Here is a 20,702-nt window from a genome sequence, read left to right on the forward strand (position 1 = left end):
TGTTGTGCGTTTATTGCATATATTGTGGCAGATTAAAGTAAACTTTTCCTACAAACTGTGGGGGCTGTTATCGCTGACATCCTTCTAAGAATGCTGGTTGCTTTCCGGTCATGTTGAGCGATCTCCGTACTTTCTGAGTCACCAGAACAAGTATGTATATTATAAAAGTCAGCGTTTTGACAGCTAAGCAACTACCATTTGCAGCCTTCATGTTTCCTTGAAACAAAATAATGGAAAGGCAAAGCAAAAGTGCTGACTATATAATAAGCAGTATAGTTGAACGCGCTCAAAACATGTCATAAACTGATTGCTGTGGGCACTAAATCAAATTCCCTTTTCCTCGATTTTTGTTGTATCTTTTTCTTAGATTCTTAAAAAAATAAAATCTATGAATTTTGTCTCCATAGGTCAAGACCGGGAAATAATTGCAGATGACCTTCCTCATCCCTTTGGGCTGACCCAGTACAGTGATTTTATCTACTGGACTGACTGGAATCTGCACAGCATAGAAAGAGCAGACAAGGTTAATGGAAAGAATCGCACTTTGATTCAAGGTCGCTTGGACTTCGTTATGGACATATTGGTATTCCATTCCTCCCGGCAGGATGGCACCAATGAATGCATGCAGAACAATGGACACTGTGCTCAGCTCTGCCTTGCCGTGCCGAATGGATACAGATGTAGCTGCTCCTCTCATTACACTCTGGACTCCAACCACAAGAACTGCAGCTGTACGCACTACTAAGTTTTTTTACTTCATTTAGGAAATGTTTCAGTATCTTCCACTTTTTTTTTTTTTTGTGGGGGGGGGGGGGGGGGGTACTAAATGTTACTTTTTAGATCATCTCTGATGCAAAAGTTTTTGCTTCAAAGTCCAATCTTCTTAAGCTGACCATTTGCCAAGTAAAATTCGACCCGTTCCTAAATGAACTGACCAAAATTCAGCCAGTGAGAGACCCTGTCACCACCCCGACATCCTTCAGTTGAAATATAGAAGGTTTACATGTTAGAACTGTACTTTTTTTTTCACATTTTATATTTTTTATCTAAACTAATGATAATCTTGTTTTACCTCTAGAGCAGTAGTAATGAGAAAAGTGATCTGGGTGGAAGGAGGGATATTGCCCTGTATAAAAATAGCATAACAGTCGCAGTACATTTAGACTGACATGCTGACCTACTTTTTCTTTTTCGGTTTTCTTAACCACATCAGCCCTGAAAGATTTTCCCCCTTAATGACCAGGCCATTTTTTGCGATACGGCACTGCGGCGCTTTAACTGACAATTGCGCGGTCATGCAACGCTGTACCCATACACAATTCACATTCTCCCCCCCACAAATAGATATTTATTTTGGTGGTATTTGATCACCTCTGCGGTTTTTATTTTTTGCACTATAAACAAAAGGAGCAACAATTTAGAAAAATAACCAATTTACTTTTTGCTAAAATAAATATCCCCAATTTAAAAATAAAATACAAATTATTCATCATTTTGGGCCAAAATGTATTCTACATATTTTTGGCAAAGAAAATTGCAATAAGGGTATATTAATTTTGTGCAAAAGTTATAGTGTCTACAAAATAGGGGATAGATTTATGGCATTTTTATTATTTTTTTTTCTACTGGTAATGGCGGCGATCTGCAAATTTTAGCAGGACTGCGACATTGCGGCGTACAGATCTGACACTTTTGGCACTTTTTTGGGACCATTGACATTTATACAGCGATCAGTGCTAGAAAAATGTCACTGGCAGGGAAGGGGTAAACTCTAGGGGGCGATCAAGGGGTTAAATGTGTTCCCTCATGTGTGTTTCTAACTTTGGGGGGAGGTGACTGACTGGAGGAAGAGACAGATCGCTCTAATTACTAGGAACAGCAGATCTGTCTCTCCTCCCCTGTTCTGGCTCTTGTGCCTGCGACCGCGGGTGGCCAGCGGACATCACAGCCACCTGTCACACGCATCAGGTCCCCCGCCGTGCAGCGGGCGCATGCCTGCTATGGCTCGTAAAGGAGCCAATGCACCAGTATGTTGATTTATGGCAACAACCCGGCCTGCCACCGTATATTGATATACGGCGGCTGGTCAATCAGTGACCTGGAACAATTGTGCAGATAAGGATCTATGCTGGCCTAAAAACCTCAGTTGCCTGTCCCTTGAATTTAGTACTTTCTAAAGTCAACCAAAGATGGTTCGTATCTCGGGCGGTTCAGCAGGGATTGGCAGAGATTCAAAAATGTATGATGAGGCTGAATGTACCCAGGTCGATCCATCGATCAATTTGGGTACAACCAGAATGTCTGATTTTCATACCTGCAAGGAACAGCATGGCAGCCAGGCAACTGGCATTTTCAGAAGTAGTTCAGGAATTTAAACCTTCTATTTCTTTCCGTAAAAGGTTTCCTTTATTAAGTGTGAAAAGTGCTATAACAAATAACAATCAAACGTTGGCTTTCATAGATTTTAGCTTTCTAAACTGAACTAATTGGTTGCAATGCATGAATAATTTTTACTTAAAGCTACTTCTTTTTGAACTACCTAATTCACTAAGCCACTCAAATTTACTGTGTTTGTTAATATGCTATTTTATTGTATTAAATCGTTTATTTTATGCTGCAGTGCCCACCAATTTCCTGCTCTTTAGTCAGAAGACCGCTATCAATCGGATGTTAGTGGATGAACAGCAGAGTCCAGATATCATCCTGCCAATCCATGGCCTGAGGAATGTCAAAGCTATCAGCTATGATCCTTTAGATAAGCTTATCTACTGGGTGGATGGAAGGCAGAATGTAATCAAGAGGGCCAAAGATGATGGTACACAGGTGAGGGCTCTGTTTATTGTGGTATTTGTTATTTTATCCCTTTCATGCCTAAGCCTCTTTCTGACATGTGTTGCTTGCAAGTTAAAATCCATATTTTTTTGCTAGAAAATTAACTTGGAACCCCCATTCACATAATTTTTCGTGTTCTGAAAAACGACAATTATTTTTTTTCGAACATGCTGCATTTTTTAATGACGTTTAAAACAATGTCGTTTTTCGGGTTGTAAAAAATGATCGTGTGTGGGCTAAAACAACGTTAAAAACCCGCGCATGCTCAGAAGCAAGTTATGAGACGGGAGCGCTCATTCTGGTAAAACTACCGTTCGTAATGGAGTAAGCACATTCATCACGCTGTAACATACAGAAAAGCGCGAATCGTCTTTTACTAACACAGAATCAGCTAAAGCAGCCCCAAGGGTGGCGTCATCCGCATGGAACTTCCCCTTTATAGTGCCGTCGTACGTGATGTACGTCACCGCTGTTTGCTAGAGCATTTTTTAAAAACGATGGTGTGTGGGCAACGTCGTTTTAATGATGAAGTTGAAAAAACTTTGTTTTTTCTACATGCCGAAAAACGTCGTTTTTTTTCATGCCAAAAAATGATCGTGTGTACGCGACATTAGACCTTGGTTCCAGTTTAATGGAAATGTTTCATTACTGTGGCTCTTTTTCCAGTATAACTTCTACTGTTGCAATTGTCTTTGAATTGACAGTGAGTGCAGCACTACAGGCAACCGTATTGTAGCTATGAGATAGAGTGAGCTCAGATGGGAAGCAAGGCTGTTTGTTGTCACCAGCCTCTGTTTCAGGAGAGCAATTCTTAATGTCATGTGTTGGCTATTCTCTTACAGAACAGTGCTGACAAAACTGAAATCGGTCTACCTTTGATCCATAATTTGAAAGGGCAGAGAAAGAGAGACCAAGTGCAAATCGTTTTGCAAAAAAAATATTTGAAATTACATAATGTCCAGCTAAAACCATTGCATTAAACCAGGGGTCTCCAAGCATTCTAAAACAAAGGGCCAGTTTATTGTCCTTCAGATCGTTGGAGGGACAGACTTTGGCCAGCGGTAGTGGAAATCTTCCTGGCATCAGTTGGGATAAACATCAGGTATTAGAGGGAGGAAAAGTGCCCCATCATTGGTATCATAGGGAGAAATGGTGCTCCATTGTAGGTGTCAGAGGGCAGAATAGGATCTTGTATCAGTAGGAGCGATAGTGCCCCATGGGCCGGATAAATGTAAGCAAAGGGCCGCATCTGGCCCTCAGGCCGCAGTTTGGAGACCACTGCACTAAACAATGCTGACTGCCTGCCATGTTACAGCTTCTATAATTAAACTGTGTCTATGAATGGAGGAGGGGCAGATGATTGATCAGTCCAGGTGTCAGTGGTTGTCGGGAGAAAAAAAAGCCGATATTGATGGTCAAGTGGAGTTAAAAAAATGTTCATTGTTGGTAGTCAGGGGAAGAAAAATATGACCAGAGTCAGTGTGAGGAAAAAATGGCTAGTGTTGGTTAATGGGAGGAAAAAAATACCCGGAGTTGGTGGTGTCTGACTTTATATTTATGATCACTACGATTGGATATCACAGTGATCACAAGGCACAGATATGTAATTTTCTCTATGCCTTTGCTTATGATCTGCCATGTTTAATAACAGCATAGATTATTGCCAGGATGTGGGCGGCCATGACATCAAGGGAACCCTGCAGGAGATGAGAGTCATGTGCTCTGGGTTCTAGACGCTAGTTATGCCTCTACTTTAGAGTAAGGCTACTTTTACACTGAGGCGTTGCGCCGTCGGCTGCAAAGCGCCACAAATTTTATCGGCACTTTACCCTCGTTTTTCTACCCTCGTTAGGAGTGCGCTTTTGACCCCTGCTAGTGGGCGAAGAGGGGTTAAAACCGGCCGTAAAAGCGGCGATTCAGCTGCGCTGCCCATTGATTTCGAAGTGGGGAGGGGCGTTTTAGGAGCGGTGTATTCACCGCTTCTATAGTGCCTCAAAGATGCGGTTGGCAGGACTTTTTTGAGTGTCCTGCCAGTGCACCACTCCAGTGTGAAAGCCCTCCGGATTTCCCACTGGAGCGAGAGAAGAGGCTTTTTCAGGGCGCTTTGCAGGCGCTATTTTAAGGAAAATAGCGCCTGCAAAGTGCCTCAGTGTGAAAGTAACCTAGTTGTATTGACAAAAACTGTAGTTGCTGGTGAAATTTATCAAAGATTCACTCAGCTAGCAGTAGTGAATCTCTATAGAAAATGACATATATTTATACCTTGTATGGGTGGTATTGTTCATTTTAAAAAGATCAGTAGAAAATGGTTTATAAAAAGTGAATGTGACTGCTTAGTGCGGCCCTTTACCATGTGTGCTGTTTGAGGTTAAATGGCCAACATACTTTATTGTTTCTGTAGAAAATCAATCTTCTCTGCCATGAAATATTTGCTGTGTAAGTACAATGTGCTTTCCATGAAAAATGTCAGTGACCTAAAGCACATCATATTTTACACCTAATTATACTTTCAATTCTTGCAAGATGTTTTTAAAGCACACTGTACCTCTCCCAAAGGTATAGTCCCAATGGGATGAAATAAAAGCTAGCTCCTGTGTAGAAGGATTTTTGCCGGTCCTGAAGATATTAGTTTTGCATGCTTGGTATTTCACACGCTCTAAAAACAAACATGCCATCATGTGAATAGTATTGCGATTGAAATAAATATGGGTTGAAAGGATGCCAGCGTTTTATGGGTGTAAGCCAGAGAACAGATGGACCTCTTGGGATGGGGGCGGAGAGGGAAGACCATGCACATACACTGTGTCATTACAAACAGTATTGCTCTTGTATTTCCTCCAATCACTGCACAAAGATGCATACATGGATAAAACATCCAGACTTCATTCTTTATATATCATTCTAGTCTCGCTGACCATTAAAAAACATGAAGGTAAATATCGAGTAGCATCTTCAGCCCCGTACACATGACCGAACATGTCCGCTGAAACTGGTCCGCGGACCAGTTTCAGCAGACATGTTCGGTCGTGTGTACGGCCTATCGGACAGGTTTCCAGCGGACATTTGTCCAGCTGACCGTTTTCCAGCGGACAAAAATTTCTTAGCATGCTAAGAAACATGTCCGCTGGAAGCCTGTCCGTCGGACATGTTCGGTCGTCTGTACAGACTCACCGTACATGTCCGCTCGGCCGAAAGCCCTCGCATGCGTCGAAGTGATTCTACGCATGCGTGGAAGCATTGACCTTCCAGGGCCGCGCACGTCGCCGCGTCATCGTCGCGGCGACGGCGCGGCCACGTCACCGCGTATCGTGTCCGCGCGGATTTCTGTCTTAAAGTGTTGACAACCATCAGACAGAAATCTCCGAGCGGACATGTCCGCTGAAAACGGTCCGGCGGACCGTTTTCAGCGGACAGTCCGTCCGTGTGTACGAGGCCTTCTATGCACATCTTTTATGTTACTTGTTCATCTTACTGTGAGAGAAAGGACTTACAAAACTACACACTTCACTTATGGCATTCCAGTTGCTATTAACAACAATTTATTTGTAGAATTTCCTTTCATTTAAATGTGCTAAATCTGATACATATACAGCATATTACATTTTGATTTTCCAAACCTAGCACAAGCTTTTAGATTTACCAACAACGATGTAGTGCAAGAGCCTAAATAAACAATCCATTACATTTTTGGTTTTCAAAAGAGGCTTTTGTGCAATTCCTTCTGCAAGCGTTGAAAACTGATACCTGTTTATTCTACAGCCTTTGCCAAATGTTGTAGTAACATGGCCAATAACCTTTATCGCTCCTACGAAACCCCAGCCTTCTCTGCCATGACCTATGCTCCACAGGATATGTATAACATGCTTGGCATGGAAAATCTCATATTTTATCCATAAAAATGCTTTACCTGCTGCTGTTTAGATGGCACTCATGCACACTGCGCAAAATGTGCACTGAACATCTATAAAATGCTGTTTTTGCGCTTTCTATTCCTGTAAAGTGATTTTCAGAATTCATGCCTCAACATTTTACTAAATTAAAATAAATAATAATAAAATAGAAATAACCAGTTCACTAAGCAATAAAATGTGCATGCACCAAACTTATCGGCGTGTTAAAAACACCTGTACCCATAGAAAACCTATACATAGACTTATAGGCCCGGATTCTCGTAGAGCGGCGCATCTTTCTGCCGACGTAGCGCATCTCATATGCGCTACGCCGACGTAACATAGAGAGGCAAGAACAGTATTCACAAAACACTCGCTCCCAACGTTGCGCCGGCGTAACATAAAATCCGTGGCGTAAGCCGGCCTAATTCAAAGTAGTTTGAAGTGGGCGTGATACATGTAAATGAACCGTGACCCCATGCAAATGAAGGGCCGAATGAACGGCGAATGCGCCATCCTGTGGACGCTTCCCAGTGTGCATGCTCAGAATCACGTCGGAACGAACGCCTAAGATACGTCGAATCACTGAACGTAACCTACCCCCAGCCCTATTCACGTAGTACTACGTAAACGACGTAAAATACGACGGCTGTTACGTGGTCCATACCTTTGCATGGGATGCGCCTCCTATATGTGGAGTATGTTTACGCTGGACGTACGCCTTACGTAAACGGCATATATTACTGCGACAGGCGCAAGTACGTTCGTGAATCAGCGTATCTCGGTCATTTACATATTCGACGTGTTATTCAATGGAAGCGCCCCTTGCGGCCAGCGTAAATATGCGCCCAGGATACGACGGCGTAGGAAACTTACGTCGGTCGGATGAAGCCAAATTTCAGGCGTAAGTGCAACGAGAATCCAGGCCATAATTGGCATCTTACTGGTGTATGGAATCTAGTACAATGGCTTGTGCCCAAACTGTGCACAAAGATACGCGAAACGCTTTTGGGTTAAGTTTTTTGCAGATTTTGACCTTTTTGAGTCTCTTTTAACCACTTCAGCCCCAGACCATTTTGCTGGTCAATGAGTGGGCCACTTTTTGCGATTCGGCACTGTGTCGCTTTAACTGACAATTGACGTCCTTTTTTTCCCACAAATAGAGCTTTCTTTTGGTGGTATTTGATCACCTCTGCGGTTTTTCTTTTTTGCGCTATAAACAAAAGTAGAGCGTCAATTTTGAAAAAAAAAAAAAATATTTCTTACTTTTTGCTGTAATAAATATCCCCCAAAAATATATAAAAACTATTTTTTTCCTCAGTTTAGGCCGATACGTATTCTACATATTTTTTGGTAAAATAAATTGCAATAAGCGTTTATTGATTGGTTTGCGCAAAAGTTATAGCGTCTACAAAATAGGGGATAGTTTTATGGCATTTTTATTATTTTTTTTTTTTACTAGTAATGGTGGCGATCAGCGATTTTTATCGGTACTGCGACCTTATGGCGGACACATCAGACACTTTTGACACATTTTTGGGACCATTGTCATTTTTATAGCGATCAGTGCTCTAAAAATGCATTGATAACTGTAAAAATTTAACTGGCAAATAAGGGGTTAACACTAGGGGGCGATCAAGGGGTTACATATGTTCCCTAAGGTGTGTTCTAACTGAAGGGGGGTGGGACTGACTGTATGAACATACGATCAGTCATTTCTCCCCCTGAAAAAAACGGGAGCTGTGTGTTTACACTCACAGCTCCCGGTCCTCGCTCTGTAACGAGCGATCGCGGGTGCCCCGGCGGTGATCCCGCCCGCCGGCCGAGTTTACCAAAAGTGCAGAATATATAGCTCCATTTCATGCGAAATAAACTAAATTATTAATGTATCTTACTGTACTTTCTACTCCAAACGATTTTTTTTTTAATACATTTAATAAAAACCTTTAAAAAAAAAAATCGATTTTAAATAAATAATAAAATAATATTTTATTTTTTTAAATCGATTTCTATCCACCCTGGAATGCTAAAGTTTAAGTAAATCAGGTCCAATGTGTCATTGCCCTTTCTTTTATTGTAAACAAAAAAAAGTTGTATCTGGAGTTCTTCTTCTACAGATCATCGCACACTTATCTCAGTAATTTTAGTATTGTGAAGCACACTGTGGTTGCTTGATCCAGACCTCATACTATGCATCTTCGCAAAACGTTGCCATCACATCAGCAGCAAGTAATGCCAGTTGGTCGGCATCTATCCTTGTGTCCTTTTGTGCTGTTCGTGAGGTCAGCGACATTTGTGGGACTTGGGCCAGCAAGTCTTTTTAGTTATAGTTGAAGTGCTGGGTAGTTTGTCTTCCTTAGCCAATGATAAAAATAGTAAATAATGTGTGAAAATATTTTAGACGAGTAATGACTGATGCTTAAATTAGTATTTTCAGATAAACATTAAATTATTATTGGCAACAAATTGTTTCATTTGCAGGGAACTCAAATGTCTGTTTTACAGCAGAAATGTCACTTCTATTTGAAACATGGTGCATCACTTCCCCTGTGAATATGAATATTCACAGAGCTGGAGATGTGCTATTTTTAGTGCAGCACACAAACATAATATATTGTTAGGACATTCTGTTTGGCAGGGTGTTGATGTCTCAAGGTACTCTTTGTTTTTTCCTGCTTTAATAAAGACCATTTAATCTGCTGCATACAGACTTAAAGGGGTTTTCCACCTTTTTTTTAAGTTTATTAAAAGTCAGCAGCTACAAAAAGTGTAGCTGCTGGCTTTTAATAAACTGACACTTACCTGCTCCACGGCTCCAGCGACGCGCCGGCCGGGGCTCCGCTCCTCGCCCCCCCTCGCCGGCCTGCGTCTTCATTCTTAGTGTGGGCACCCGGCAGTGACAGCTTTCGGCTTCACGGCCGAGCACCCACTGCGCGAGCGATGCGGCGCTGTCCGATTGGACAGGCGCTCGCCTACAGGGAGGGGCTGTGAAAAGGCGATTAAGCTAATCACCTTTCCAGCCCCTCGGCGGAAGGAGGAAGTGGGAAAGGAAGTCCCCTTCTCCTGAAGCCCCCACTCCCCCCCCAAAAAAAATTACATGCCAAATGTGGCATGTAAGGGGGCGAGGAGTGGGTTAAGCGGAGGTCCATTTTTAGGTGGAACTCCTCTTTAAGCCTCGTACACACGCTTGGATTTTCCGACGGAAATTGTGTGATGACTGACTGTTGGCTTAAAATCCGACCGTTTGTACGCTCCATCAGACAATTGTTGTCAGACTTTCCGCCGACAAATGTTGGACGGCAGGCTTATAAATTTTCCACGGACACCGGTCTGTTATCGTGTGTACACAAGTTCGTCAGTCCAAAGTACAAACACGCATGCTCGGAATCATTGCTCACCAAACACAACATTAGTAGAAGGTGCCCAAAGGGTGGCTGAAACTTCACGTAGTACGTCACTACGTTTGTGTTTGTTGGCCAACAATTGTATGCTGTTTGTATGCAAGACAAGTTCATGGCCAACGCCCTTCGCTTCGGACAAAAGTCTGACGTTTTGTCTGCAGAAAATCCGATCTTGTGTACGAGACTTAAATGTATTCCCACTTTAGCACCAAATTGGGACAACACCCAGTTTCTTACATTACATGTCCTCATTCACATAGCGTACAAAAATATTTAAGAATTACAGCTATACATTAATTAGATGCTCTATTGTGGAGCCTTCAGTAAGAAAATATGCTAGGTAGTTCCCTTTTGTTTTTTAGGGTGCTGGTCAGCTGTGTTTGGCATAATTAACACTACGAATGAGCTCACGCATGTTAACAAGTTAGCCAGGAAGTCAGCACCGCAAAGCGCTAATCACAGGGAATTGCGACATTTCCAAATCTCTGCGGATTGGGAAAATGTCTCACTGCTTGTGATAAGCTCTCCGCAGTGCCGACTTCCTGGCGGGCTCTGCACGTGCGGTTGTGAACAAGCTCATCCTTAATTAACACTGTCTTTACTGTGCAGGTCGTGACGCGCTGTGTGCGCCGTCGTTTAGCATGTCAATCAATTGGCATGTCAATAGGAACGCCCACTCCCGCAGGATTCCCTACCCGGAAGCCGCGGTGAATTCCACGGCTAAACGCTATCTACGGCAAAAAAAAAAAAAGTCAGTGTCATTTTATATACAGAACTGGGCTGGATGTAGTGTTAAAAATTTTTTATAGGGTGAACCTCCCCTTTAAGGCTGCATTCACACTTGAGCGTTTTGAATCACAGGCAGATTTGCCGTTTATCTGCCTGCGATTCGAAAGCGCTGATGTGTAAATGGCAAATTGCGGAACTCGCATTAGTGATGTCATTCATTTAAATGACACCTCAAATCGCAGCGCGGGTCTGACGCAATTGTCGTGTGATAAATCTTGCTATAATCGCGGCAACACACATCACGGGAAGCATGTCACCCTAAAGCAGTGTTTCTCAATTCCAGTCCTCAGGCCCCCCCAACAGGTCAGGTTTTCAGGATTTCCCTCAGATGAAAAGGCTGTGGTGATTACTAAGGCAGTGAAACTGATCAAATCACCTGTGCAAAATAATGGAAATCCTGAAAACCTGACCTGTTGGGGGGGCCTGAGGACTGGAATTGAGAAACGCTGCCCTAAAGTAACTCCTAACTTTTTTTGGGCGGCATGCTTCCCGCAATGCGTGTTGATGTAATTGCAGCGCAATTTATTGCGCGACTATCGCGGCAGACCTGCACCACGATTTGAGGCGTCCTTCGAATGAATGGCATCTCAAATGCAAGTCCTGCAATTTGTCATTCACACATCAGCACTTGCAAATCGTGAGCAGATTTGCAGCATATCTGCCGGCGATTCAAAACGCTGAAGTTTGAATGCAGCCTAATGAGGAAAGCTGCTGGACCTGCATCCCATTTAATTGTGATTTCCTATTGGAAATATCTCACAAAAAATGAAATTAGCAGGGGATGCCTGAAGTCTGACTTGTATCTTAGTGTAGACTTCTGGGAAAATTTGTGAGCCAATCACACAAGCAGAAAATGTTTCTGGGGGGTGGTCAGTGCACATTCTGTGTACAGAACACCTCCAGGTAGCCATATTGCATTTTTTTATTTTTTTCAGAAAATTACAGTGGCTGCAGATTGAAAAGGAAAAGTGATTTTGAATAACATTCAATTACAATATGACTGGAGTTGCAGTTATATATGCTATATTATTTTCTTTATTTGCAATTTTTCCCCCCACAAAAGTGGAGTTACCCTTTTACGTTTTCGATAACATTAAGACACTGAGATAGATGATTACTCTCTGCACAGTTGTTGAGTCTTTAAACTTGTCATTTGTTTTCTTCTTAGCCTCTTGCTGTGGTATCTACTCCAAACCAAAGCCAAACCCAAGAAAAACAGCCCCATGACCTGAGCATTGATGTGTACAGCCGCACACTGTACTGGACTTGTGAGACCACCAACAGCATCAATGTTAACAGGCTGACTGGAGAATATGTTGGTGTTGTTTTACGTGGAGAAAATGACAAGCCAAGGGCCCTTGCTTTGAACGCTGAACGGGGGTAAGACATTTCTTTAGTCCTATGAAATTTTTTTCTGTGCATAGTCTCCAAAACATTCAGGATGTGTTCACATCTTCGCATTCCACAATTTAGGTCATACATATCAATGTAAGCTCTAGTGAGCAGGGCCCCCTGATCCTACTCTATTCAATTGTATTGAAACTGTACTGTCTGCCCCTATGTTGTAAATCGCTGCGTAAATTGTTGGCGCTGTATAAGTCCTGTATAACAATAGTTGGGCTCCCTAATATCACTGCATTGTAGTGTGGTAGCTGCAGTCTGCATTATTTTACTGCCTCAATGTGCTTGTTGAAGCCTATAGAAATGAACAGTTATGCCTTGTACACACGACTGAGAAAACTGCAATTTTTTAGATTGGTCGGGAAAACCGGTCGTGTGTATGCTCCATAGCAGTTTTCCCGACGAGAAAACTGCCCGTGTGTATGCATTTCCGATGAAAAAAAAACGCGCATGCTCAGAATCAAGTATGAGACGGGAGCGCTCCTTCTGGTAAAACTAGCGTTTGTAATGGAGATAGCACATTCGTCACGCTGTACCGGACTGATAAACACAAGGCTGAAAATCGCGAATCGTCTCTCACCAAACTTTTTCTAACACGAAGATCAGCAAAAGCAGCCCAAAGGGTGGCGCTATTTGAATGGAACGTGCCCTTTATAGTGCCGTTGTACGTGTTGTACGCCACTGCGCTTTGTTAGAGCGTTTTTTGACTGAACGTGTGTATGCAAGGCAGGCTTGAGAGGAATCACATCTGGGAAAATGTTGGGTTTTGGCATGTCAGGAAAACCAGTCGTGTGTACAGGGCATTAGGCTCTGGACGCTAAAGTAATGTTATAAAAATGCCAGTAGCTTTGCAATGAGTCTTTCAACGTTTTTGCAATAGCGGTTTTTACCGTTTTTACGCTTTGGCGTTTAACATTTTTTATCCATTGAAAAAAAATAAACGCTGGTGAGTTTATCAGCGTTTGGCATTTTTTGTGGTCAGAAAAACGACTCCTAAACTCGATTCAGAAAACAGTTCATAAACTCCACTGCAGATAAACATTCAAAAATATCCATGTGTGCATGGACACATAGGATAACATACAGTGGAGTTTATTGGCTTTTAAAAAAAAAAAATGCCCAAACTCCAGAAATCTTCCGTTTATGAGCTGCAGTCTGCATGGAGCCTTATACAGTCCACATATGTTTCTGTTTTTTATGCAGTGTGCCCTGTGTCCAGCTGATTTTGATTTTAATCAGTTTAGGTACCTTGAATGACCACTGCTGACTGATATACAGTACTGTGCAAATGTTTTAGGCAGGTGTGGACACAATTATGTAAATTAGGAATGCTTTCAGAATTAGACATGTTAATAGTGTATGGATATGGAAAACAAATGAGTGGAAGCGAAAATAAAATCAATAATAAGGGTGTGACCACCCTTCGCCTTCAACATAGCATCAATTATTTTAGGTACACTTGTACACGGTTTTTGAAGCAACTCAGCAGGTATGTTGTTCTTAGGCCGCGTACACACGGTCGGTCAAAACCGATGGAAATGGACTGAAGGACCTTTTCATCAGTCCAAACCGACCGTGTGTGGGCCCCATCGGTCAGTTATCCTTCGGTCCAAAAATGTAGAACTTGCTTTAAAATTCAACCGATGGACGCCTAACCGATAGGTCAAAACCAATGGTTAGTACGCAAAAGCATTGGTTAAAAACCTGTGCTCAGAATCAAGTCGACGCATGCTTGGAAGCATTTAACTTAATTTTTCTCTGCACATCGTTGTGTTTTACGTCACCACGTTGGACTCGATCGTTTTTTTAACTGATGTGTGTGTGTGTAGGCACATTAGACCATATGTCAGCTTCATCGGTTAACCGATGACAACGGACCGTTCTCATCGGATGGACTGATCGTGTGTACAGGGCTTCAGAGAACTAACCAGAGATGTTCTGTGGATGTAGGCTGCCTACAATTGGTGGGGGCCAAACCATCACTTTCAGTGCTCCTTATTCTTCTTTACACTGAAAATAGTTCTTAATAACATTGGCTGTTTGTTTGGGGTCATCCTGTTGTAGAATATATTTGGAGCCAATCACAAGCCTCCCTGATGGTATGTAGGGGAAGTAGGGAAACTGGTGGGATCATACAGGTATTATATGCAGAATTAATAATACTAGTAAATATATGAAACATATAAAAAATTCATTTGTATTATTTACAGAGACATATCAAAAATACTTTTTAAGGTAATAAACACCGGCAGATTACAGGTCTGTCTCTGCACACTGTGCAGGGACCGACCTGTCAGAGCGCCGCTCTCCCCTATGGAGGATCTGATGGCGACGGACCGTAGAGTCCATTGTCATCCAATCTGCCAGACGGATGGAAAATAGGGTTTTACCGTCACACTTTGTCGGATCAGAGAGGGTCAGATGTCAGCGGGCATGTCACCGCTGACATCCGTGACTCCATAGAGGAACACGGAGCGCCTGTTCAGGTCCGGCCTAAAAAACTGGCAAACGGTCCGCCCGTGTGAAAGAGCCCTTAATGTATTTTTTAAAAGAGTTAAAACATGTACCGGACTTTGTCTTTATTGCACACTGTTAGAATTGTGTGCATAGCAACACTTAAATTGAAAGTGGAAGGGGGAACATGTGTAAAGTGATTGTAAAGTCTTGCAGAGAGCAGCCTGGATCCTCCTCTTTTTGGGTCCCTCTTCGGCTTTCCTGACCCTCCCTTTGAGTGCCCCCACAGCAAGCTGCTTGCTATGGGGGCACTCGAGCTGAGCTGCAGCTCTGTGTAACCATTCAGACATAGAGCTGTGGTTCGGCCCTGCCCCCTCTTTCTCCTCATTGGCTAACTGACTTTGATTGACAGTTGTGGTAGCCAATGGTCGCTAAATAGAGATGGGGCTTAGGTATGTATTGGGGGGCGGGGGGGGGCTGCTTTTTATCTTCATGCATAGAAGATAAAAAAAAAACTTCTGCCTTTACAACTCCTTTAAGACTAGTTAAGGCTCTGTTGCTTTGCATGAGGCTATCGGTGTGTCCTGGACAAGGCTGCAACCTGCTGTTTAGTTTGCAGGGAGGCTCAGGACATGGTTGTTTTGTCTGATAAGACTGGTTGAGCAGAATCATGTGTTTATAGTTTTCTGGCACATTAATGCACATCTAAACTAAAAAAATATGTGTTTTTCTTCCCCTTTTGTTCCCTGCAAAGTAAAAGCATAACGGGCTAGTATACATAGCATGCTAGCCCATTATATGCCACTTTCCTGCAAACAAAGCCCGCAATTTCCCCTTTTTCCCTGCTGGTGGCTGCATCCATCTTCACCCTTCTTCCTTCCGGGGTTGTGGACTCCAGCTCTGTGACTGGCCGGAGTCGCGTGAAGTCGCGGGCATGCCTTTTCTTCAGTGTGCAAGCGCCGATGACGTTGGCGCAAGCGTATAAATGGTAAATATCTCCTAAACCGTGCAGGTTTAGGAGATATTTACAGTACCTACAGGTAAGCCTTATTATAGGCTTGCCTGTAGATAAAAGTGGTGTGTAAGGGTGTACAACCACTTTAACCACTTGCTTACTGGGCACATAAACCCCCTTCGTTCCCAGGCGAAATCTCAGCGTCCGGCACTGCGTCGCTTTAACTGACAATTGCGCGGTCGTGCGACGTGGCTCCCAAACAAAATTGGCGTCCTTTTTTCCCCACAAATAGAGCTTTCTTTTGGTGGTATTTGATCACCTCTGCGGTTTTTATTTTTTGCGCTATAAACAAAAAAAGAGCAACAATTTAAAAAAAATATATATTTTTTTTACTTGTTGCTATAATAAATATCCCAATTTTTTTTTAAAAAACTATTTTTTTTCTCAGTTAAGGCCGATACGTATTTTTCGACGTATTTTTTAAAAAAAAAATCGCAATAAGCGACTGGTTTGCGCAAAAGTTATAGCGCCTACAAAATGGGGAACAGAATTATGATTTTTTTTATTATTTTTTTTTAATGGCGGCGATCTGCGATTTTTATTGGGACTGGGATATTGCGGCGGGACGTATATCGGACACTTTTGACACAAATTTGGCCCATGCCATATCCACATTCTATTTATACAGCGATCAGTGCTATAAAAATGCATGAATTACTGTATAAATGTGACTGGCAGTGAAGGGGTTAAACCCTAGGGGGTAGAGGAAAGGGGTTAATTGTGTATCCTGGGTGTGTTATAACTGTGTGGGGGGAGGGGGGTGACTGGGGGAGAGGACCGATGCTGTGTCTCTATGTACAAGAGACACAGATCGGTCTCCTCTCCTCTGACAGCACGTGGAGCTCTGTGTTTACACACAGAGCTCCACGTCCCTGCTGTCACCTGCCGTGTCACCGACGATCGCGTGTACCCGGCGGACATCGCGGCCGCCAGGTACACGCATCGGGTCTTCGGCGATGTGTCGGGACAGTTTTTACCCGCCGCGCGCCACCCAGTGGCGCGCGCGGGTAATGCACATAAAAGGCCGTTTTTAAACGGCCACTTGGCACTTGAGAGCCGCGCTGCGGACGTATTTCGTCTATAGCGCGGATCTCAAGTGGTTAAATGTGGTGGCTAAATTTGTCTACTTTTCTTTACACTTTTATGCCAAGTGATCCTGCTAAGAGAACTCTCCCTCTTCAAGAGTGGCAACCATACCTACTGTAAAATATCTAGGAGAAGCAGTAATCTCACCCCCCCCCACCGAATAACATATAGTGAGGTGTTTTGTTGTCAACAGAGATAGCTGGGAACGATTCTTACTATTAACTGTCCCAGAAAAAGCACAGAACTCAGCTCTCAAGATTTTTTTTTTTTTCACTTACTGAACAGATATATTAAAATGCTTTCAGTGATACATTTAACAGACCATACGGGAGAAAATAGGAGAAATACATTGTTTGATTTTACATGCACTTTAGGCTGTTTGTCAGTTTATCCAGCATAATGTTTCCATGTAAAGTCATCCAAAATAGCTTACCTTTGCTAGAAAAACACCACCTTTCGGAAACAAAAAAATTTTTTTGCCCCACGTAGCATCTTTGATGTCTGTAGATGGATATTTAAAGCCCAAACCCTACTTGCTTAACTTTCTCTGTGACTTGAAGCGAAGACATGAAACTCAAGTTTTTTTTCTTAAATATGTAATGCCCGTGAAGTCCCTGAAGACAGATAAACAGGCTAGAATGGAAACCATGTGTTGCCCAGCTGACAGGGGCCTAAGATGGGTTTTGTAAAATGTATTGGCGTTTTCGACGTGTACCTATTATTCTATTTAATTTTGAAACTTTAATATTTAAAAGGTTATTAAGCATGCCAATTTCTATAGATTTCGGGGCAGATCCACGTACATCGGCGCATATTTGCATCGGGCGTAGCGTATCTAAGATACACTACGCCGCCGTAACTTTTTTTGAAACCTCAAAGAATTTGCACTATAAGTTACGGCGGCGTAGTGTATCATTAGCGGCGTAAGGGCGCGCAATTCAAATGGATATGATGGGGGCGTGTTTTATGTAAATACGTCATGACCCGACATAAACAACGTTTTTTTTTTTTAACGGCGCATGTGCTATCCGTGGGGGTATCCCAGCGCGCAGAATTTGACGGAAACGCCACCTAGCGGCCGGCGGAAAAAATGCATCTACGATCCGACGGCGTACTAAGACGTACGCCTGTCAGGTCGATCCCAGATGCAGTCGTATCTTGTTTTGTAGATACAAAACAAAGATACGACGCGGGAACTTTAAAATTACGCGGCGTATCAATAGATACGCCGGCGTAATTCTTTTGTGGATCTGCCCATTCATATTTTTCATCCTGTCACTTTCTTTGGTGGTTTTATAACTGTAAAACTTCAAATGTCCCAAACCCAAGAAGGACTCTCAAGGACACACAATCAGAAAATCATAAGAAAAATACAGTCTGGTGCGTCTCGGTTCGCCGTTTCAGGTCCAAATTCAGCCCAAATTTTGGCCTGAATTCGGACCTGAAACAGACCAACAGACACACAGGGCTCCTGTGCAATTCGCACCAGAGCAGCTGTGGAGATGTGTGAACCGGCTCCATAGCAGGCAGATACTTGCATAAAGAGACAAAAGGATTTGAAGAAGATCTGTTGTGGTTAGTGTGTACGTTTCCCTAGAAGTATTGATACTGGTTTGAAGCCAAAGGGTAGTTACACCAAATATTGATTTGATTTAGATTTTTCTTCTGTTCGCTAAATTTTGCATCTTGTAAGATGATAAAAATAAACAAATAAAATGTATATTTATGAAAGCATTCTTACTTTAAAGGATTTCTTCACTCCTGCCTAAAACGTTTGCACGGTACTGTATATCCTTATTAAGTTACTGAATTTTTTACTTTTATTAGGCATATTTCAAAATTCCAAATTTAATGTTGGCTCCACTAACAGTAGTTCAAGACATCACGTATGTTGTGCAAATGATGAGATATCAGCACTGTACTACACAAGGGAATTTCAACACTGTAGTCAACCCATAACCTCATTGTATAAAAATAGATGTGAATGTTTGTTACTCAGTACAGTCTGTGTCGCTGAGACTGAGGTCTGTATCCATTAAAACTCAGGGTACTATGGGCCAATGTTTGTCTACTCCACACACATTCCTGCATAACTTGGAACTTTTCGAAGTAACCTGACCTGTGGCGACATACAACATGAAGCCAGTTTTGTCTCTATATAATCAGAAACTGGTCATAGTTTTGTTGAACCTTTGACCCTGCCAGTGGCATAGCTTAATATCCCCATGGGGCTCCGCTGAGATTTGGCAATGGGGGCCCCAAATACATACAGTACCACATTAATTTGATTTGAGTGCTGTGAAGTGATGTCATCACAGCAGTTATAACAGCTGCTGGCAGTTTTACACCATAAAATGTTTGAGCAGCAGAAAGTGAATGTCAGCTGAGTATAGTCCTAACACAAGATACAAATCAATGCACTAAAACTAGGGCTGTGCAAATTATCTTTTAATTAATCTTAAATTTTTTTGATCGATCAAAATCTTTTTGATTGATTTAAAATTCTTTGATTGGTACTCACCTCTCCGCCGGCTTCTGGGCCTTCAGGAGTTCAGTAGGAGATCCAGTAATGTCCTGGACACCGGCAGGGCTTGCCGTGTCCATCTGAAGGGCTCCTTTTCTGTGCCTTCATATCTGCATGCCAACGGGACCTTACTATCTGCCACACGCAAGGGCTGTTACACTTCCCTCTATCACCTGGGATTCTACAACCATCTACTGGGTGTTGTGATAGTTCCCTTCATGGGATTCATCTGGATTCAGAAGTGGTATCGTTGTACACATTTTCTATACCAGTATCATACTTGGCTACATGTTTTTATGACTGCTTTTGGTACCGTTTGGTATTACTCGCACCATTTTTACACTTTATGTAGCTACATCGATTTGATCTCCAGTGCAATATTTATTTGGTTACCTACTTGAAGACTATAAAAGTTTTACTGCTATTCCCATCGAGCGCTGCCTTTGTGTGTTTTTTGTATCCTGCTATCCATTTTTCCAGTGGTTGGAACGCTGCACTGGGAATCAGTCTGCAAGGAGATCAGCTAAAAGTAGTAGTAAAAGTAATCTGTATGTGCGTTATAATTAATCGAAATTAGTTGATTAATCGATTTAAAAAAAAAAAACGATTAATCTAACAGAAATTTTTTGATCAGTAACAGCCCTAATTAAAACGCCTTGTCACCTTTTAGGTATTTTTGGTATAGCATCAGTCAATTCGGTATAGCTTTGCTCCACCAATGTTGCTGTTATAAGAGGTGAAAGTAAAGTTTAAAAATTGTGAAACATTTTCATGCCAACAGGTTTGTGTGTCTAATAAATGTTCTAATTGACACTATTTTCCTACTTGGAAGTATGACATACACGACCTACCAAGACTTACCAAAACAAAGTCCTTAAAACTGAAATAATGTAATCAATTAATCAGTCTCTGCATTATTATTATTATTTTTTGGTCTTTTTTTCCCCCCTCATCACCTGATGTCCCAGCAAGTAACACTTTTAGGATAAAAGTTTTGCATAAACGATTAAAAGCTAACCAATGTAAGCACCTCTGTCAGTGTTAAAGCGGGAGTTCACCCCCAAATCAACTTTCTGACATTAGTTCCAGCATACTGCTAACATCTGCAGTATGCTGTTTTTTTTTTTTTTTTTCCGCTACTTATCGTTTTATGAGCCCTTGTTATCCGGCTCCGAGCGGGGAATCCTGCGGGGAGTAGGCGTTCCTAAGCGAAGCGGAGTTGATTGACGGGCTGCTAAAGCGCGTCACGGCTTCCAAAAATACCCGAAGTGACACTCGGGTGTTTACGGTGCTAAACGGCGCCTGCGCCT

At 42.4% G+C, this 20,702-nt stretch overlaps 1 protein-coding gene across 1 annotated transcript in view; it reads left to right on the forward strand.

Moving 5' to 3' along the window:
- LRP5 (LDL receptor related protein 5) overlaps positions 1–20,702 on the forward strand; it is a 212,101-nt gene that overhangs the window by 164,735 nt on the left and 26,664 nt on the right. Inside the window, exons 12-14 of the mRNA XM_040328926.1 lie at positions 408–731; positions 2,621–2,823; positions 12,081–12,292. Of these exons, the coding sequence (XP_040184860.1) occupies positions 408–731; positions 2,621–2,823; positions 12,081–12,292 (739 nt within the window). The remainder of the gene's footprint in view (positions 1–407; positions 732–2,620; positions 2,824–12,080; positions 12,293–20,702) is intronic.

The sequence above is a fragment of the Rana temporaria genome, chromosome 11 (assembly GCF_905171775.1).
Source record: "Rana temporaria chromosome 11, aRanTem1.1, whole genome shotgun sequence".
Taxonomy (NCBI): Eukaryota; Metazoa; Chordata; class Amphibia; order Anura; family Ranidae; genus Rana; species Rana temporaria.